The sequence below is a fragment of the Periplaneta americana genome, chromosome 8 (assembly GCF_040183065.1).
Source record: "Periplaneta americana isolate PAMFEO1 chromosome 8, P.americana_PAMFEO1_priV1, whole genome shotgun sequence".
Taxonomy (NCBI): Eukaryota; Metazoa; Arthropoda; class Insecta; order Blattodea; family Blattidae; genus Periplaneta; species Periplaneta americana.
In genome coordinates this window covers 133,689,599-133,712,491 of record NC_091124.1, presented here as the reverse complement: position 1 = coordinate 133,712,491, position 22,893 = coordinate 133,689,599, and the positions used below count along the sequence as shown (strand labels likewise).

Sequence of the window (22,893 nt, the reverse complement as noted above, 5' to 3'; positions counted from 1 at the left end):
TATTTACTAGTGTAGGTTAAGTGTGTACAGCGTGGTAGTGTATATAATGATAAGTTCTGTATATAATATGCTAGTTCTCTATGTTTCAAAATGCCTAGAAAATAAAAAAAGACAGAGACCTGGTTCATTATTATTATCCCAAACTTTGAAGTCAATTTTCTCCACTTTAATTTTCTGTAAATTTTGCATTGTTAAAAATGCTACTCTTTCTACAGATTCTGTACTACATGCATGATTTTTTGTAGAGGTTTTTGAATATGTCCTTACCAAAACTTACTATCAGTATTATACCTAACACTCATTTTTTGTTGTTGTTTAGTCAACTGTACGAAGACAGGTTTGAATCTCATAAGTACCACCAATAAGGCATCACACATGAGACAACTAGGCCAGGAGATAATGGGGTAGGGTGGCCAGTTTTTTTCTCCCTCCAATGCATATTTCGCCTATTAGCTACTTATTACATTAATCAGACGTCAGATGCTTACAAACAATTGTCCTTCCTCTGGCACATATCGTCAAGTGAGATGTACTGCCTGATTATGTATATGCATATCAGCCAGAAGAGGTATTTTTTAATATTAATTTTTTTACGCACGAGTTGAATTGTTTATATTTTTACACTTTTAGTGCATTAAATATTTGTAATTATTTTTTTAGTAAAATAAAGAGGAAAATTGTATAGTAAGTTTCGTTTCTGAAGGTCTGACACGCATGTAGACAAAAATTCTGGCCAAAATAGTAGCAATTTTTTAAAACCTAAATTTACACAATTTAAAATTACAAATTAAAAGTACCTACAAAATTTCATAGATCTACCTAAAATAGTTTAGAAAATTAAAATTTAACATAGGGTTTCTAGTTTTCTACGGTCTTTGTATCTTCCAATCGAGCCAAACAATACAATCTTTCTCAAGAATGAATTCAGAACTTCACAAATATATGTATGATTTGAGGCTTTCTCGGCGTTGGTTCGCTAATATGTTTTCGCGGGATATCAGCCGAGTTAAGATTTTGGAATGCTCCAAGCTTTCGACTGCTATCTCTGCAGCCATCTTCAGGGAAGTGATGTCCGAACAGAAAGTCGAAAGGTTATATAGATGTGGCTGTCTCAGGTGAAACGGGATTGGTTGGCGGATCGGCCAATCCGGGGCCGGGAATTGTCATCGCTCGTAAGCTCCGCCCCTCCCGGGATTACTGCGTGAAGTTTGGCGGGCGGCGAGCCCTGTTCCGCCGGTTGGAATCGGTTGCCGTCCTCGGTCCGTGATCTTCATGACCTTGATTGTAAGAGGGCCTGAGTTGGTCTAAGGCCGGTGTCCATGCCTGACTGAGCTGGAGTCCACTGTCTCTGTTAAAGTTGTTTTTCTCCAGCTTGATCTCTATGGCCTCCTTGATTGTACGATCCCAGTAGTGGCTTGATTTGTTAATGACCTTGGTGTGGTCAAACAGTATTTTATGCTCCTTTTCTATGCTGTGTTGCGCCACTGCAGATTTTTCCGGGTAATACAGCCTCAGGTTCCTCTTATGTTCTTTGATTCTGTCTTCTATTGTGCGGCCAGTCTGCCCTATGTATACTTCGCCACACTCGCATGGAATCTTGTAAATCCCTGGAGTCCTTAAGCCCTGACTGTCTTTAACTTTTACATGCAGCACTTCGAACACCAGGCCCTAGACTCAGCCACACACAAGCCGAGCCACTTCTTCCGCTACGTAGACGACACCTTCGTGGTCTGGCCGCACGGACAAGACAAGCTACAAGAGTTCCTACAACATCTCAACAGCATCCACGCGAATATCCAGTTCACCATGGAGGTGGAGTCAGAGGGCTCACTGCCGTTCCTGGATATCCACATACACAGGAAAGCAGATGGTACTCTCGGACATGGCGTGTATAGAAAGCCGACGCACACAGATCTGTACCTGAATGCACTCAGCCTCCACCACCCTTCGCAGAAGAAGTCCGTCCTGACTAGTCTACTACATCGCGCCATAGTCATTTCCGATATCAACAACTTGCCTGCAGAAATGGACCATCTTCGTAGAACACTACAGCAAAACAACTACAGCCGGAGAGACATCAGCAAAGCCCTCAAACAAGTTACCACGAGATGTAACACAATAGACTTAGACAGCAAGCAAGAACGGACAAAGAAAGCTTTCATTCCATTCTGCGGGAGCGTGTCACACAAAATAAGCAGAATCCTCCAGAAGGTTAATATCAAAACCATCCATAAACCACAGAGCAAAATCCGGAGTCATCTACGTCAAGTTAAAGACAGTCAGGGCTTAAGGACTCCAGGGATTTACAAGATTCCATGCGAGTGTGGCGAAGTATACATAGGGCAGACTGGCCGCACAATAGAAGACAGAATCAAAGAACATAAGAGGAACCTGAGGCTGTATTACCCGGAAAAATCTGCAGTGGCGCAACAAGCATAGAAAAGGAGCATAAAATACTGTTTGACCACACCAAGGTCATTAACAAATCAAGCCACTACTGGGATCGTACAATCAAGGAGGCCATAGAGATCAAGCTGGAGAAAAACAACTTTAACAGAGACAGTGGACTCCAGCTCAGTCAGGCATGGACACCGGCCTTAGACCAACTCAGGCCCTCTTACAATCAAGGTCATGAAGATCACGGACCGAGGACGGCAACCGATTCCAACCGGCGGAACAGGGCTCGCCGCCCGCCAAACTTCACGCAGTAATCCCGGGAGGGGCGGAGCTTACGAGCGATGACAATTCCCGGCCCCGGATTGGCCGATCCGCCAACCAATCCCGTTTCACCTGAGACAGCCACATCTATATAACCTTTCGACTTTCTGTTCGGACATCACTTCCCTGAAGATGGCTGCAGAGATAGCAGTCGAAAGCTTGGAGCATTCCAAAATCTTAACTCGGCTGATATCCCGCGAAAACATATTAGCTTCACAAATATATTATGTCATTCTTGCAAATAGCAAATAGGATTAAATTCAGAAATGCTTGATTTGAAAGGGAGAAGATGGTAAAAATTTGACACTCATTCTAATTGGTACGTGATTTTCATTTGTTTTATGTAGAAATATCAATGCTGAAACAACTTAAATTCTAGATAATTTTACAAAAATATTTTGGGGCCCAAATTTTGAAAAAATAAATATCAAAATACATTCATTCATTAATCTCACAATGTATGCTCGCTTAGGTAGCGGATCGTTCCTTTGTATATTTATAGTCACTTCTTTCCTTTTTTCTTATTTCTTTCACCTTGTCACAGAGAAAACAAATGTGCGCTTTTTTCAATTCTCTGTGAACAGTTCTGAACACAGCAGCACTGCATTTTTTCGCACTTAAATTACATTCCTTCCCTATACAACTGTATACTGCATAGCGCGCGCTGGACTAACAGTGGCGGATTTGTCGGCATTTGCCGGCTCAAACGATTGCGGTACTCTGGTTATCCACGGACTCTGGCCTGAAATATGGCGACGTGTACCATCACTATGTCGTTGCGTCTGAAGCAGTGTGCTGTGATCGTATTTTTATCAGTAGAAAATATGCCCCCGATATACATTCATCGGAGATTGAATGCTTTTTGTCGTGATCAATGTGTCAAAAACTGTGCGACGTTGATCTGCTCATTCCTTCCGATTAACAAATCAAGCCACTACTGGGATCGTACAATCAAGGAGGCCATAGAGATCAAGCTGGAGAGAAACAACTTTAACAGAGACAGTGGACTCCAGCTCAGTCAGGCATGGACACCGGCCTTGGACCAACTTAGGCCCTCTTACAATCAAGGTCATGAAGATCACGGACCGAGGACGGCAACCGATTCCAACCGGCGGAACAGGGCTCGCCGCCCGCCAAATTTCACACAGGAATCCCGGAAGGGGCGGAGCTTACGAGGAATGACAATTCCCGGCCCCGGATTGGCCGATCCGCCAACCAATCCCATTTCACCTGAGACAGCCTAACATCTATATTACCTTTCGACTTTCTGTTCGGACATCAGTCCCCCTCGCGTATGTGGTACCTAAGAGGTTACGTCCAATTTCCGCTTCCCCTTCAAAATTTTCTAGAGTTCCTTCAGTGGAGCAGCTTAACCTGGAGTGAGACTAGTGGCCAACAGGCTTGGAGCTCACATATTTAGTTTTGTACAGCCCCCAACCCCTTGCAAGGACGCGTTTTGCGTACCTTTTAAATTTTTCCTCCCAATTCTCTTTCGATTTTTCGTTTTTTATTTTCGTTCGGACATGAAGATGGCTGCAGAGATAGCAGTCGAAAGCTTGGAGCATTCCAAAATCTTAACTCGGCTTATATCCCGCGAAAACATATTAGCGAACCAACGCCGAGAAAGCCTCAAATCATAAATATTGAATCAGTTGATGATAAATGCCTCCTATCTGCAATAATAACTTAGCAAAACTAACGACGTAGTCTTTTCGATTACAAAAGAGACTAAGATTATTAATACACGAGACAAATTCTTAGAAACTGCTGAAAGATGCATTAATGTTAGAATTCTGGATTAGAACTGACGATTAAAGCTTATTGATCCTTCTGTTTATACGTGGTACAGTCATTAAGTTCTAATACTGAGCGCATAGTCGCGTTGTGGTGCACTATAGCGCATAGGTGGCGCCATGGTATGATACCTTGTCAGTTAGTCTCTCGACCCAACAAGAGACAGTTGAGTGCATGCACTGTAAGCAGAACTACGGTCTTTGTTGTGACGGTGATTTGAATTCGCGCGTCGGAACTCGAGTATGTTGCAGTTTGAGCAACGGGCAAACGTCACGTTCTGTCAGAAATTAGGCGAAACTGCTCTAACCGATCGTAACTGGAGACGAAACATGGTGTTTCCTTTACGATCCGCAACTGAAGCGACAATCCGTCACCTGGAAAACGCCATTATTTCCAAGACAGAAAAATCCGCAACAAGACAGGTCAAAAGGCAAGGTGATGCTTTAACAGTTTTTTTTTTAATTCAAATGAAATTGTTCACATAGAATTCATCCCACAAGGTGCAACTGTAGACAAGATCCTCTACAAAGAGATTCTTGGCCGTTTAAGCAATTCAATTCGTCGTAAGCGTCCTGAGCTTTGGCATAGGAAGAATTGACTGTTGCTACACAACAACGCCCCTGCACATCGCTCCATCCTTGTCCAAGAGGAACTTGCAAGGCAACAGGTCGCTGTTTTTCCACACCCTCCGTACTCACCTGATCTCGCACCATGCGATTTTTTTTCTCTTTCCCCTCATGTAATCAATCCTACGAGGGCGTAATTTTTATGCGGCCGAAAGGTCATGACTGCCACAAGAGAAGCCGTACGGCATCTTCCTGCCAACATTTTTCAGCGGTGCTTCCAGCAGCTACACCAACGTTGGCAGACGTGCATAGCGGCCAACGGCGACTATATGGAGGGAGGATGTCGATCCGTATCACGCGGCATCTTCTGAGACATCCAGATTCTTGCAGGTGCCTACCCTTCAGGCGTCAGTGTCAGAACTTAATGACTGTACCACGTATAATTGTTATCATTTATTCCGTCCTTAAAGTTGAAGACTTAATGTGTGGAATTGTATGTAAAATACGATTAAACGTAACACGTAAATAGGCGTGGTCAATATATAAGGCTATGCTATATTAATACCATTATTTTAAATGCAGTATGGTAATTCATCCTCGACCTTCAAAAAACATGCCAGGTTTCTCGTCCACAGCTATATCATCCGAAGTAAATTTTATCGTACCTATGCGAGAAACAAAACAGGTAAGCATTAGCATATCGTCGGCCTACAGGTGAAACACACTAAGTCAGTATTTAGTAATTTAAGGTTTTCAATGTTCCTTATGTAAAATTTCGTCATCTTTCGTCAGGTGAAGTCCATTATGTCGTATCTATAATTCTTTATAAGATAACACTAGCCTGCGAATTTCAACTTTGTGTTTGTTGCCTAAACTAAGTAATGTGATTTTATATAATGTCTATATGCTGAATCCGAATTTTCAATCCGTTTGCTTCTATCACGTCAGGTTTGCTTGCAAATCACTTTAAATGTATTTTATAAATACGTGAATTTCATCACAAACTTTTTCATTTCACTTTTTTATTTCAAATTCAAAAACAATATTTAAAAGACACAACTTGCTGAAATTATGTGTATGGTTGGTCATACATGTCACTAGAGTATTTTTGCTTTGTTTTGTCTTGTTTACTTCACTATTGGATGTATAAATTAGCATAATGTATCACACAGAAAATTACACCCCTTGCTTCTTAGTTGAGAAAGTCCTCCTGATCCTCTTTCTTTTATGTTTCTCTTCAGGTATTTCACGCTTTAACATCCAACAATAATCACGAAGCATACTGGTGCTCCCGCGTCCCTGGTACCTTCTTTCGATCTCCTGCAGATCCTTGTGAAATCGTTCATTTTACTCTTAGCTGAAAAATCCTAGATTTTCGGCAAAATAATCTAGCTGAGAAAACAGAAAATTTTGATACTCATGTTACAAAACCAAATTCCTTGTATGCTTCAAGCATGTTAGCCACAATGTTTCGGTAATTAGGATCCTTGTTGCCAAGAAATTTTAAAACAACTTCACAAAACAACATCCATGCTAATTTCTCCTTTTCATCCATACTGTTTCTAAATGCTGCACCAGACATGTTTTCTTATGCCAGGACCATTAAATATATATCTTCATTCAGTTTGCTTCAGATAGTAGTGGAAATTTCTCACATATATACTTAAACAGCCTCCTTCCTTATTTAAAGCTTTTACAAGCTGTTTCATTAAGCCAAGCTTGTTGTGGAGAGATGGCAGCACAATTTTAGAAGAACTCACAAGGCTTTGGCGCACAACATTCTTACAACCGACTTCCAAATTTTGTCGAGGTGGCCAGTCTTTCATAGTCCAGTGATCAACTCGTGCCCTACTATCCCACAGGCAAAGAATGCATGGAAATTTGGTAAAACCAGATTGTTGATCCAGCAACATAGTAAGAACTTTGAAATAATCACAAACTTGCCAGTTGTGTTCCTATAGTCCAGTCGTAATAACAGCAGTTGCAAATTTGTGTAAGATTTTTTGAGGATCACTGAATAGGCAACGGGCATTGAAGCAAAAATGTTTCTCTTATGAAGGAGGAAATCCTTTAAACTTCGCTTGAAAGCATCAATGAACAGTCTCCATTCACTTAGGTCATAGTTTGGAAATCCAAGTTTTAGCATAAATTCTTTCACATTACTGCAATATACAAGATTATCATCTTCGGAGAAAAAGTATTTAAAACCTATTTCACGTTGTCAGTACCAATAGAATGATGTTTGTGTAGGATTTTCTGGTCGCACAGGGATTGGTACATTAGGCACAGGTAAAATGGCTGACAACTGAATACACGATTTGATTTTTATATTTAGAATCACACGAACAGAAGTAGTAGTCATTACTATGGTTCGAATGCTCTCTCCAAACCATAGGTACTCCAAAAGATAGCAACGGTCTTCTCCAATTGATCAAATGACGAAGCTCTTCAGTGCATACTCTACATACTTTGTGTGGTGCCCAAGCTTTACTTTGGTCTCCAAGTTTGATTCCAAAATAGGCATGGTATGACTTTTTCACAAAATGTGTAACATTACATCTCTGCTTAGGCAATGTGTATATCCTACATAAGTTATATAACAAAAGTGGTCTGGATTATTTAGACATCCCCGATGCAACGTGGTAAATACTTTCTTGCTGAGCTAAAAACTTTCAACATTCTACTCCACAATAAAGCTTCAAACTGATTTCGTTTCGTTTCCAGATGAAACGCAGACTAATGAAATGTGACAGAAACTAGACGAGTTGAGTTCAGTCTCTCACCAAGGAGTGGCTGACATTTCTATCTTTCACAGATAAAAATAATGACAAGGCTGCACGTTATTTCGCCCTAACTTCCTTATGTGCTTGCACCCCCTATCTGCTAAGAAACATCCAGTGTCCTTGGTTTTCAATATAAACACCTTAAAAATATGTTGAATACATTTGGTTTTCATATCCTAACATACTAAACCTACATATGTTAAAGTATTACAGTCTAAATAATTACGCTATAAATTGTCGTAATATATTATAAGAAAATTAAAATAACAAAAAAATGCTACGTGATAGGAACTTTTTGGCTTTGAATTTGATTTCAGCATGCTAAAAATATCCTAAAAACATTAAAACTTTGGAGGCAGGAATTTCATCGCAGACTAGTGTAATTAATAATTTCAATTTCCACTAAGTGCGAAATGAACGAAAATAAACACGTGCAACACACTAAGTCCGTTAGTGGGTTTCACATGTCAATTTCCGTCTTGTTTTATGCAGTTGAAATCAAACTTTACATTTAACATTTGACTTAATGTTTTTCACATAACTATTATTGGTTACCGGTACCCTGAAAAGATTTTGGTTGCGAAAGTGGAAATTTACACCAAATATCTTATTATTTATGTCCATTTTCATTTGTGATTGTATTAAAAACATGCGTGTGCATATTATTTTGCTGTTTATTGGATAATAACTCGATTTACAGTGGTTTAAAGAGGCAAGAAGATGACAATGTTGCTTCAAGGTGAATTATTATTATTATTATTATTATTATTATTATTATTATTATTATTATGTTGTTGTTGTTTTGTGTGGTTAATAACTCGATTAGCAGTGGCTTAAAGAGGCAAGAAGATGCTAATGTTGCTTCAAGTTGAATTATTATTATTATTATTATTATTATTATTATTATTATTATTATTATTATTGTTATTATATTGTTTTGTATAGTTAATAACTCGATTAGCAGTGGTTTAAAGAGGAAGAAGATGGCAATGTTGCTTCAAGTTGAATTTATTATTATTATTATTATTATTATTATTATTATTATTATTATTATTATTATTATTATTATTATTTTATTGTTTCGTATGAATAAGTTAGAAATCCATCAAAGATTCACTAGAAACACCACCGAAAGAGTATTTAGGTGACTAAGAGGTGGTGGTAGAAACAGAAGGTGAGGAACATGCCTCTGATGATGGTTAAGGACAAAATATAACATTATACATCTGCAGGTGGTAAACCGCATTCATCAAAAGTTCTTAAAATTGTTGACTGGACAAAATTAATTTACGGCTGCTTTGGTAAAATTTCAGAACAACGAAATGAAAATTTCAAACAATCTGGGAGCTAAATTGTGACAGACAAAATGATTTAAATTTAAATAACGTAGTCATTGATATACCTAAAGAGTGTAGACTCCGCAATGATGGAACAAATCAACGTGCAAATTCCAAGCAATATTATTTCCGAATGATTGGAGAGAATATCATAATGTGCCAATAATTAATTTGCAAGACTGTGCACTTCAAACATAGTATCAATAATTATTACTATCACACTTTTTGGGGATAGGTAACAGTGGGAATTCTAGTAACAGTGACAGACAAGGGAAAAATAGCCCCAAAAATAAAACTAGCGATCAAAACATTGACGCTCATGTACATTCACACAAACAGTTTCCTTGCTGTCTCAAGTCACAACACCAGAAAATCGCCCCAACGTAAATGTTTGGGTTTAAATCTGAATGCCTAAGAAATACATTTTCCTTACAAAGAAGAATGCTTGAGTAAAAATGTTGCACCAGTTAGCTTACACAGAAGAGTACTTGAGTAAAAATGTTGCACCAGTTAGTCTCGTCACTTCTCGATTAATATTTTGCAATTACTTCAATTTGTCTTTCTTCAAGCCTAAAAAAGACCAGTGCATAACACGTAGGATTTATGAAAAGCCTAGAAATTGCAAGAAGATTTTTACTCTCATTTAGCTTGGAAAGACAATTGTGTGATTGAAAAATCTCCTGATAAAGAAAGCGCCACTAAGGATACATCATTTAAATCTCCTATTCTTGACTTGTAGCCAAGAAATATGTCACTAGAAAGACATTGGAATATGCTGTAATTGAAAATATAACTATAGGCCTACTTTTATTTCGACCTGCAATATGTGAAAAAAAAAATTAATCATGAATCAATGGTATTATTCCATTCTATTTGGTGTGTTTTCTTTATTTGAATCTTTCTCTTCTTCATTTTTCTGTATCATCAATAATAGTATAAAATATGTTATTTGGTTTCCAAAAGAAGTAATTTAAATTAAATGTAATTTGCTTAAATCTTTTCTATTTCCAATGGGTCTGGAAAGAGAAGCTTTTTCACTCTCTCAATAAATTACCGATTCTATAATAGTTTTCGAATCAAAACAGTTTCAATTATGTCAATGTATTAGGTAATTTTGTTAATTCTGAACATATCGTGAACTGTATATTGGAATAAAATGTCAGTAACTGTGGAAAAAGTAACACTAAAACGTCCAAGATTTTCCCCAGTCATATGGTGAATGCCAAGTAATCTACGGTGAATCCTCGGTCTCATCTCGCCAAATACTATCTATCACCAATCTCATCGACACTAAATAACCTCGTAGTTGATACAGCGTCGTTAAATAACCAACTAACCAGCCAACACTAAAACATTAGGCATTTCTATTTTCATTAAACAGGAGAGTCAACAGCATCTTTTGAAATTAGATGTCCACTGCCTAAAATAGTCAGGTGAAACACACTGAGTAAGTTCCACTGTCAGGAGAAAGACATTGAGTCATCAACATCTCTCATTAATTTAATATGAATAACATAAAATAATTAACAATTAGTAATTTTTTCTGCAAATTATAACCAATATAGATGCATGGTGATACCTGCAAAGAAAATTGGTTGAAATGTTGGTAAATATAGCGGCAAATACAGTTTACATATCAACGAATTATTCGATCGCCTTTATCTCAAAACTATGATTCTCGACTTAGTGTGTTTCACCTGTAGACCGACGATATCATTTTAACACGTTTTACTCTTACCACTTATCATTTCATGGACCTAGCATTTAGGAAATTAAATGGATAAAGAACGATGAGAAGAATAGGCATCAATGAAAAGTTTGTAAACTACTTTGTGCCATTGCTATGAATCGCGGTAATTAGTTGCTTATTTAATCAATAATAATAATAATAATAATAATAATAATAATAATAATAATAATAATACTAATACATTAGCATGGAGCAGAAACATAAGGCATATGAATTATTGCTGCGTTAATACATAATGTTCCAACGCGAACATTTCGAAATCAATAATTTGAAAACAAAGGAAATTTGATTATGGATAAAATGATCGTATGAGAGCCACCATCTGTCGTGGTATAGGAACGACGAGTAGTAGGTACTCGTGCACATAGGTTGCTCGCGGCCCACAGTGGAATAGAACGCCCTTATTTGTAGCCAAAATTAAAAACGTGAATATTTCTCCCATGAAAATCTCTGTCACTCTTATCCCCTTTCGCTTAGATTTGTCAACAACTAAGCTAATAAATTTCTCAAATTACCTCTAATAATTTAGCAAGTTTTTATTTCAATTCGATATAGCCTACTAAGTATAATATATTTAAACATTCGAAACCAAAGATAAAGGATGCTGATTCCATGTTGTAGTTTTTCATGTTCAGGCACAAATACAGATGAATATAAAGTTTTTCTATGTTCAAATTACAAAGTTTTGCTTTACAAATCCGGCATGTTTGATTAGATTTTATGTTAGGATGTTTAATATTTTCCCATTAAGTAAGGTCATGTTATACTTACGGCCATTAAGGAACTCCGAGGTTTATTGCAGCCCTCATATAAACCCGCCATCGGTCCCTATCCTGAGCTAGATTAATCCAGGCTCTACCATCATATCCCACCTCCCTCAAATCCATTTTTATATTATCATTCTATCCACGTCTCAGCCTCTCAAAAGGTTTTTCTCCCTCCGGCCTCCCAACTAACTCTCCATATGCATTTCTGATTCACCCATACGTGCTACATGCCCTGCCCATCTCAAACGTCTGGATTTAATGTTCCTAATTATGTCAGATGAAGAATAAAATGCGTGCATATCTGCGTTGTGTAACTTTCTCCATTCTCCTATAACTTCATCCCTATCAGCCCCAAATAATTTCCCAAGAACCTTATTCCCAAACACTCTTAAATTCCTTTATGCCCTTATATAAATCTCGAATGTCTTTGTCCTTACTATTTGTTTCTGCCTCATTTAGTTTTTCCTTCAAGTAGCTCTCTTTTTATTCGTAAGTGTAAGACTTGCTTCCCGTCTTTCATTGAAATAATTATCTCTATTCTCCTCAACTGGATCCTGTAAGAATTTCACGGTTTCATTCACAGAATTGTCTTTCCAAGCTAAATGAGAGTAAAAATCTTCTTGCAATTTCTAGGCTATTCACGTCATCCGCATAGACAAGCAGCTGATGTAACCCGTTCAATTCCAAACCCTCTCTGTTATCCTGGGCTTTCCTAATGGCATACTCTAGAGCAAAGTTAAAAAGTAAAGGTGATAGTACATTTCCTTGCTTTAGCCCACAGTGAATTGGAAAAGCATCCAACAGAATCTGGCCTATACGGACCCTGCTGTACGTTTCACTGAGACACCATTTTAATTAATCGAACTATTTTCTTGGGAATACCAAATTATCAAACGAATTTTACACACGCTGTATTTCCATTGCTTATAGTTATTTAAACATTTTTGTCTTGTCGATTTGTTAGTCGTTATTAGCATTCTCTTGCAGAGCATGCTCTTCCTTTTCTTTGTTATGTTGTAATTACAAAGGGCGACAGAATCTTACTGGGGGACTTGGTTGTTCCAATTAATATTCAATGATGAACTACTCTTTCGCAATGTTTTTATAAGCAACATAGACTCAAATTTCTCTTTAAATAGTGCTTGGTCTAATCTTCTACCAAATCCATGGCTACAGATTTGTTTCAAATTGCAAAATTCGCTATCATTTGTTAACATATTTCGTAGAATTACTCCTTCCTTAAAGAAATTAATCTTTTAGCAGTGTGTTTCAGCAAGAGACTTAAGGGAATTTCAGCTCGTTTATAACTTATTTGTAGGCCTAAAGATCTGCATGCAAGTTTTGCTTCCTTAATGCTTTGATAAAGACGGAAATATTGGCGTTCTGATTTTCACATATAATCTGATAATCACTTCAAAGTACAGATGACGGATTATTGGAATCAAACAGTAGTTTTTAAATTTTAGTTGGCATAGTGAGTTTTAATTCATTTCCTGTAACATTACAACAATATCTAATTTTGCTATTGAATTGGCACCCACGCTTGCAGCTTTAACCATAAAGTAGTCCTGTTGTTGATAAACAGAGGATAACTGTAATGCTACTCTACGCGTCGATCTTTCTGATTTCCCTTCGAAAGAAAGAGCAGGGCGACCTGAGCCATGTCTTGAACACTCTGAAGAAGCAGAAGATTTCCATTTAAATCCTTCGAAAGCCAGCAAGAGTTTCTAGACAAAAATGTTGTAACATCCTACAGATTTGTTACCATCTTGCAATGATAAAAAGTTTCAAATTTAACTTCAAATTGTATACATAATCATCTGTACTTCCACAAAGTCTATTCTATGTATATCTAGCTAGTACTTTTGAAACTAATGTTACAAGCGATTACGTTAGATGGGAATGGTATATCACAAATAGGAGATTATTTGTTGTATTGTGGAAAAGGAAACAATAATTACCAATTAGGAACAGGGTTCTTTATTCACAAAATAACACAATCAGCAGTAAAAGAAGTCGAATTTATCACCGAAAGATTACCGTATTTAGTACTTAGTGGTAGATGGTGCGATATCATAGTTATAAATGTTCACGCACCTACAGAAGAGAAAGACGACCATATAAAGGATAGCTTCTTTGAGAAATTGGAACACACTTTTGATCGTTTATCTATATATCACATGAATATTTTATTGGCAGATTTCAACATTGAAGTAGCACGAGAGGATATTTTTAAACCAACTATTGGAAAAGAGAGCCTACAAGTAACCAGTAATGACAATGGAGTTAGGTTAGTCAACTTTGCCACATCAAAAAACTAAATTGTCAAAAGTATAACATTCTTCCATAAAGATACAGGGTACATAAATATACTTGGATTTCTCCAGATGGATTGACACACAATCAAACAGATCACATATTGAAGATAAACGAAGATATACTAGTACAGTAGACATTCGAACCTTCACGCGGGGCAGACTGTAATTCTGATCATTATTTGGTAATTGGAGAATTAAGAGAAAGACTATCAGTAGCCAAGCGAGTAGAGCAACAAGTTAATATTACTAGACTCAATGTTCTGAAATAAAAGGACGAGGAAACTAAGCAACCTTATCAGGTCAAAATTTCCAAAAGGTATACCGCTTTAGGAAGTTCCGACGAAGATGAGAAAGAGTTGTTAATAGCATGTGGGAAAATATTATAGATAGTATCAAAATTGCAGCTGAGCAGAGCATAGGTTATTATGAAACTAAGAAAAAGAAACCGTGGTTTGATGAAGATTGTTCCATGGTAGTACAAAGAAGGAAACAGGCAAAATTGAAATTCTTACAGGATCCAGTTGAGGAGAATAGAGATAATTATTTCAATGAAAGACGGGAAGCAAGTCTTACACTTACGAATAAAAAGAGAGCTTACTTGAAGGAAAAACTGAATGAGGTAGAAACAAATAGTAAGGACAAAGACATTCGAGATTTATATAAGGGCATAAAGGAATTTAAGAACGGATATCAGGCAAGGGTAAACGTGATCAAGGATGGGAATGGTGACTTCCTTGCAGACTCTCATTCATTCCCGAACAGAAGGAAAAACTATTTTGGACAACTATTAAATGCACATAAGCCAAATACAAATGATCGGGCGAAACTCAAATACAAACTGCTGACCCATTTATACCCGAATCCACACTTTGAAAAGTCGAAATTCGATAGAAAATCTGAAAAAGTACAAGTCTCCTGGTATCGATCAAATGATCAAATTCCAGCAGAATTAATATAAGAGGGTGGAAGCGCATTATTTAGCGAAATTTATAAGCTTGTACTTGTTATTTGGGAAAAGGAAATTGTACTAGAACAATGGAAGGAGTCCATAATTGTACCTATATTTAAAAAGCGGGGGGGGGCAAGACTAACTGTAGTAACTTTCGAGGAATATCACTTTTGCTGACGTTGTACAAAATTTTCTCCAATAATCTTTTGAGAAGATTAACTTCATATGTAGATGAAATTATTGGAGATCATCAGTGTGATTTGTTGCGTAATAGATTGCCTATTGATCAGATTTTTTGTATTCGACAGATATTGGAGAAAAAAATGGAGTATGAAGGGTACAGTACATCAGTTATCCATAGATTTCAAAAAAGGCATATGACTCTGTTAAGAGGGAAATTTTATATAATATTCTTATAGAATTTGGCATACCCAAGAAACTAGTTCGATTAATTAAAATCGGTCTCAGTGAAAAGTGCAGTAGAGTCCGTATAGGCCAGTTCCTATCGGATGCTTTTCCAATTCACTACGGGCTAAAGCAAGGTGATGCACTATCACTTTTACTTTTTAACTCTGCTCTAGAATATGTTATTACGAAAGTTCAGGATAACAGAGAGGGTCTGGAATTGAATGGGTTACATACGCTTCTTGTCTATGCGGATGACGTGAATAGCCTATGTTAGGAGAAAATCCACAAACGATTAGGGAAAACACGGGAATTTTACTTGAAGCAAGTAAAGAGACAGGTTTGGAAGTAAATCCCGAAAAGACAAAGTATATGATTATGTCTCATGACTTGAATATTTTACGAAGTAGAAATATAAAAATTGCAAGTTTATCCTTTTTAAGAAGTGGAAACATTCAAATATCTTGGAGCAATAGTAAAAAATATAAATGACACTCGTGAGGAATTTAAATTCAGAATAAATATGGGAAATGCGTGTTATTACTCGACTGGGAAGCTTTTGTTATCTAGTCTGCTGTCAAAAAATCCGAAAGTTAGAATTGATAAAACAGTTATATTACCGGTTGTGAAACTTGAAGTCTCACTTTGAGAGAGGAACAGACATTAAGGGTGTCTGAGAATAAGATTCTTAGGGAAATATTTGGGACTATGAAGGATGGAGTTACAGGAGAATGGAGAAAGTCACACAACTGAGAATTGTACGCATTTTATTCTTCAACTAATCTAATTAGGAACATTAAATCGAGACGTTTGAGATGGGAGGGCATTAGGACGTATGGGCGAATCCAGAAATGCATATGGAGTGTTAGTTGGGAGGCGGGAGAGAAGACGACTGTTTGGGAGGCCGAGACGTAGTTGGGAGAATAATATTGAAATGGATGTGAGGGAGGTGGGATATGATGATAGAGACTGGATTAATCTTGCACAGGATAGGGATCAATGGCGGACTTATGTGAGGGCGGCAATGAACCTCCGGGTTCGTTGAAAGCCATAAGTATGTAAGTAAGAAAGTAAGTAAGTAACTGTACATAATCATCTGGAAGATTGTCTTCATCACTAAAGTTGAATATTTGATACAGAGCAGCACGATTTCGTCGTGCTACGTAGCAATGTTTTTGTATTAATTTGGGCACAGCAGCGTGAAGCTTACTGTACCTAGCCCACAACTCTACTGAGCACACGCACACACTGCAGGACTGCCCCGTTTACTTTTTCAGTGTACTCGGCGGCCACTGTGACACATCAGACATATTTGAACAATGGATAGACAACCAGTCCCCTTGAAGAGGTCCGATTTAATATCCCCCTGACTTCACTACCGAGAATCGAAACCGAGCCACCTTGATCAAGAGTCCAGCACGCTACCTCGAGACCATGGAGGCGGATATGTATCAAATAACACTTTCCCCCTCACGAGACACTCTGAAAGAATGTAAATAACTCTAAGTATGCAGGAGTGTGTAAGACAAATGCATTCGATCACGATCAGTGATGCGTCAGTATACATTCCAGGATGAGTCAGTATATCGCAGAATTTTTACTTTAAGTCTGTTGAAACTTGAAACATAAACTCAAGGAAATCTTGAATGATTCATAACCTTAACAGCTGTAATATATAACAAGATATGGCTGACATAGTGAATGGAAACGTAACAGCATACCTTTGTGAAAGGTATGATCCAATATTTGATATACAATAGAACCTCTAGTATCAAGAGGGTGGACTGGACGGTTAATAAAAAAAATAGGATATTCCGTATCATAAAATATTTTCGTAAATTAAGTCCAGAACACAGTTTTATAATTTCCACCGTGGTCTTTTGTTTAACATGCTAGATAGTGAATCAGAAGTTTACCGGATGTCAACAATGATTTTATAAGGGCCAAGTAAATTTCTTGCGTTGATTCTTTGTGGAAAGATAGGAATAGTAGAGGTTTCTTGTTGTAGATTTACAGATTTTATGCACTTCATTCTTGTTTTTAATTAAATCGCGCACCTTTGTAATACCAATCTCGTATTCTGATGCGAGAGGAGCCGCGATTTCTCTTTTCGCAAACTGATCAATTATTTATTTGTGTTTTTATTTTGATACTTAGTAAAACACTTTTGACACCCGTGGAAGATATTTTGCATAGAAATTATGAAGTACAGACACTCGAACAGTAGAACAAAGACTGAATGCTGCATGGGTTTGCTCTAAATTTTGCGGACGTTTTTGGGACCATTTCTTTGAAAGCAGGTAGGCAAGGAAATCTTGAATGCTTTGTAACCTTAACAGCTGTAATATATATAAAGATATGGCTGACATAATGAATGAAAACGTAACAGCATATCTTTGTGAAAGTTATGATCTAGTATTTGATATATTATCACCTGAACATAAAGCACACAGTACGATAAAAAAATTAACAGTTTTAGAGATCACAGATTTTCTGACTAGGCTTGATCAGAAGCGTCAACTTACGAGAAGGATTACAGGAAAACGCTAAAACCAATGTGCATTAATTTACGCGTATAAGATGCTTTACATTGGCGAGACCTGTTCTCAAGTATGGAAGTGAAGCTTGGACCATACGTAAATGTGATTAAAACCAAATCACTGCCAATTAAATGAAGTTTTTAAGAAGACCTGTTTGCTATACTAGATTAGACAAGAAGAAAATTGAAAGCAGTCATTTAAGAAAGGGCTCAATGGCACAAATTCCAATTTTTCAGGAGAAAGAAAAAACTGATTATATATAAACATGGCAATATTTGATACAAAGTTACACACCTCTCCTATAATAAAATCAGTGGTTTTAGCATTAACATGTATGAAACACAACCAAAGTTTGTTCCGATAAGTTGTTATACTGATTCAAAGTTGTGGAATTAAGCCCTTTCAAAAGAAAATTCCTATTTCGAGAATAAAATTATGAAAAATCAATTCTATTTTGACTAATATTTTCATTTCGCTGAAATCATTCTGATATTCATAATCACAGAAACACAAACATTAACATATTGTGTCAAAATCATAATATATTGTTAAGAAGAACAGAAAAAAATGAACAATAAATGTAATGTCCTTTATGCATCATCATCACTTTCACTGCTAGTAGGCCAAGCTACGATGTCTCAGTAAAACCATAAGTGTTCATCTGGTATGTAGCATATTAATTTAGACAAATCCTCAATCGTCTTAACGGTAATGGGAATTTTTTTACTGTAGGCACATTGATCCGGAAGTTTCACAATATCTGTAGCAGATATCTTCAAATCAAAAGTGTGTCTTATCAAACCTCCGTTGAATGCTGAAACACATACTTTCCCTGGGTTCTTTGAGTCATACTTGTATTCATTGAACATTGTTGGTTGCAGTTTCACTTTCTGATCAGGGGGTGTTTCTACTGACAAGCAAGTTCTCTTGTAGTATTTCTGCCACCATTTACTTTCTTTAATATCAGTTGATACCAATTTTACAATAAATCTCCCTTCTTTTGAAGCATTTTCAATGATTTCTACATATTCCACTTTTATAGTTTTGCTTATTACATATACCTTTCTTTCTTTTCTTCTCATTACAAATAAATGCATTCCCTCTAAGAGACGCCATGTTTATTTGAAACAGCTGGAACTGGTAACTGGTAACCAACTGTTACCAGATTATTATTATTATGTTAGTCACTAGGGGCAGTATTCATAGACATTCTTAGCGTGGGCTTCCGGTAGTTGATCATCGAACTAACGTTTTTCGAATTCATAAACCAGTGTTAGCAATATGATATTATATGAATCCTGTACAAGTAATCAGTCAATAGCCGGGGCTAGTTTAGCACGCTCGTAGCGCGAGTTAGCGAAATGTCTATGAATAGCACCCTTAGTGTCAAGGCAAATTCACTTTATAAAGGCCTCAATTCCAGGAGTTGAGACAGTTATAGAACCAATGTTATTGAGTGGAAATGAGCTCCTTTAATGCAGAATCATGCATCTACACATTATGCACCAAATATATGTGAAGAAACTATTTTCTTAAAAACATGCCATTGAGCCCTTTCTTAAATGACTGATTCAATTAGGATATTTTCAAAAAATTAAATATTGATCCAATTTTAGAGAAAATTCAAAATTATAGACAGAGATGTAAATCTCATATACTCAGAATACCTAGAACAAGGATACCACGCCAAGCACTAAATTACCGCCCTTTAGGAACAAGATCTTAGGGTGGTCCGCTAAAACGATGGAGTGCGACAGTAACAGGGCACCAGGCTTAATAAGTTATAGGAAGAAGAATAAGAAGATGTTTTAACTATCATACATTCAGTGTGGAACAAACATTTCCCTAAATAATAAAAGCTTATTTTATTTATTTATTTATTTATTTATCTATTTATTTATCTATTTATTTATTCATTTATTTTTCAGTTTTGTCCACAAAATCAGCACGTCTATCCCACTTGCAGCCGTGGGTTCCAATTATGCCTAGACCAGCGGTTCCCAAAGTGGGGGTCACGATCCCAGGGGGATCGTGTAAGGGATTGAGGGAGTCGCGAGATGATTTGCAAAAAAAAAAAAAAAAAAAAAAAAAAAAAAAAAAAAAAAAGTAAAAATTTTCTTATTAATATGTATTTTATATTTAGAAACAAACATAAACAACATTGCACATAAGAATAAAAAATGTTTCAGTAATTTTAAAGTAAAAAATAATGCGATTAATGAGCCTGCTTTCAGAAAGTAACTTCTCAAATCTGGATTCACTGTTCCATACATACACAGTGATATCATTTTAAAGTTAAGGAAATTTCTTACTTTTGTTTTGATGGTGATCATAGACGAAAAACGTATTTTGCATAAATACGAGGTTGCAAACATTCATAAATTTAAGAATACGTATTTTTGGAAGCTTGAGGTATTCTTGCATTTTTTTTTAACCGTAATTGGTCTATGATCTGAGAAAAAAAGTACAATTTAAGCATTCCATTTCTAGGTTCATATTTAAATGAGATTTTCCTTCATAGTTTCTGGAATTCCACCAGTTGAACGCAACTGCCTAAAACGGGTTCATCATCTTTGAGTTTCTTCCGGAATGTGCTCAAAAAGTTTTTGGATAAATCTGTGGAAACTTAGTTGCATGCCCGCAGAAATAAAGTATTTGTCTATTATATTTCCCATGAGCTGTTTAGTAATCAAATGAATGGAATAAATCAAAGATATTTTTGTCAAATGATATTTACTACGTTTTCATAGAGTATTCAATTCGATCTGAATACGATCCGTACTGAATACGATCCCCGTTTTCATGCAATTTTCGATACGTATTGAAAACGATCTGAGTACGGAAGCTGAAGTTTCGAAAGTAGTTATGTTGGTTAACATGTCATCGACATATTAGCGTGTTGGTCACTGTAGACACTAGCTATAAACAATGTTGCGTTTTCCAAATGTGACGTGTGAAAACTTAATATTCTAGCTGTTAGTGAATAATGGTAATATTGACTTTTAGGAAAACACGAAGTATTATGTATTACAACACTCTTTTTCAACATATATATTTCCCTCGCTGTCGGTAAAACAGCTGACACTTCAAACAAATGACGATCGATCAAGCGCTTAGCGTATTGAGATCGAATTGAATACGATACCCGTTTTCATGGAACCCAATTCGAACTGAATACTATCCGATCCCACTTTTTAGGTGTATCGACCTTGAGACTCAGATCGAATTGAATCCCCGTTTTCATGAAGATTTCAATAAGGTAAGTGTCTTTAGATCGATCTGAATACTCCATGAAAACGTAGTAATTGACCAGAAATCAAATTTCTTTGTAAACCTGTTAATTTTATCCCTGGCTGTTATGATGTTAACATACGTCATACTTTGGGTGGTAACCACTGACTTTGAGTAAAATTAGATTTTAGAAGAATTTATATTTTTCGAATGGGATTTAGTACCAGTACCGTGGTGGGGGGGGGGAGGGTGTCCCAAAAGAAAGTCTCGCCTTCAAAAAGTTCGGGAACCACTGGCTTAGACTGATTACCTCATTTGGCTTCTTTCTATGGGTTTTCCAAGTGTAAGCCTAAATCATGTAATCCCATGCCGAATGCTCAAACTGCCACATTGTTATCAGCAACTAACTAACTAACTAACTAACTAACTAACTAACTAACTAACGAAGCCGCTGATACAGTGTTGTTAAATAATCCCATATGTCCATAGTATTACACTCCTTATTTTTATGTCAAACGTTAATAATTAAATTCCTAATTGAGCAATTCACCCTATCGAACTCCTAAAGGTAAAATTTTCGCACATTAAAGTGTCTTGCAAAGTGGTATGAGTACTGTCGACGTGAGAATGAATGCGACCGACACACGTTGTAATGTAAAGTATAAGGACTTCTTACTTGGTTCTGGAGGATGACAGCATCCGAGCTGGTCGACGGATCCTGATGCGAAGACATGTTGCTTGTCGTTCCTCAGGCTGTGTCACTTTTGTCGACTGAAGCAGTAACTACGAACATAACCTTTAACCTCGAACACTGTTTCTCAGACTGATAAACATGGAAACGCGAGACCACGTTTCAGCGCTATGAAAGGAATGAGAGTTACACAAGGTTTGTCATACCACACTGATTACGTAATAGCACTGACAACTCTATTATCGCAACAAAACTCGCAGTAAGCGAAGTGTGTCTAGCTTTGATTTACTGTAGACTATTAATATAAGCGGACAAGCTGCATTAAGACCAACTGTTTCAATTTATACACCCTAGGTGTCACACTTGTCTCAATCCAATAGCACAGTTTACTTTTCACTTCAGAGCAGGACATCATGTTGTATTCATTGATGTTTTCATTGAACACGTCTTGAGCACTGCCGAAATACCGATAAAGTGGACGAGCGGTATTTTCTTTTTAATTTCATTTATTATATTTCATAGATCTTACATTAGCAATGAAGCTTTAAGATGTGAAACAAGTCAAAATTTTACAAGATTACAATTTTTTGGCGAAATATAGTAAGATGAAGCTGAGGATTCGCCAACACATTACTTGGCATTTGCCTTATGGTGGGTTTACACGTGCATGGATATACTGGCGCCAGTTAACACGCCAGTCGTACTTTTGCGCCAGTAAATGTTTACACGGGTTTCTTTATTTTGCCTCGCCAGTGCCATTTTCAAAAATGATGCTGCTACCTGAATGTTGTACGAAGACATAACATGTCAAGTGAAGTTGAACTTGTTCATAGCGCTTGCCTAATAGTCGTAACTTTGTTGGATGAGGAGATGATTTCTAACTTGGAATAAAGAAAAGACATAAAAGACGATTGCATATTATGGGTGAATTTTTTTTATTGGGTTATTTTACGACGCTGTATCAACATCTAGGTTATTTAGCGTCTGAATGAAATGAAGGTGATAATGCCGGTGAAATGAGTCCAGGGTCCAGCACCGAAAGTT

At 36.8% G+C, this 22,893-nt stretch overlaps 2 protein-coding genes across 3 annotated transcripts in view; both read right to left on the bottom strand.

The window, feature by feature from the left end:
* The window catches only part of LOC138705064 (endoribonuclease CG2145-like), a 517,688-nt gene that overhangs the window by 392,641 nt on the left and 102,154 nt on the right, over positions 1-22,893 (bottom strand). The window lies entirely within an intron of this gene.
* LOC138705066 (uncharacterized) overlaps positions 1-22,893 on the bottom strand; it is a 252,282-nt gene that overhangs the window by 158,756 nt on the left and 70,633 nt on the right. Inside the window, exon 1 of one of the 2 annotated variants that reach the window (XM_069833660.1) lies at positions 21,835-22,065. The exons of the other annotated variant lie outside the window; for it this stretch is intronic. Within the exon in view, the coding sequence (XP_069689761.1) occupies positions 21,835-21,891 (57 nt within the window). The 5' untranslated portion in view covers positions 21,892-22,065. Of the gene's footprint in view, positions 1-21,834; positions 22,066-22,893 lie in introns of those variants that run through there. 2 annotated transcript variants of the gene reach the window in all.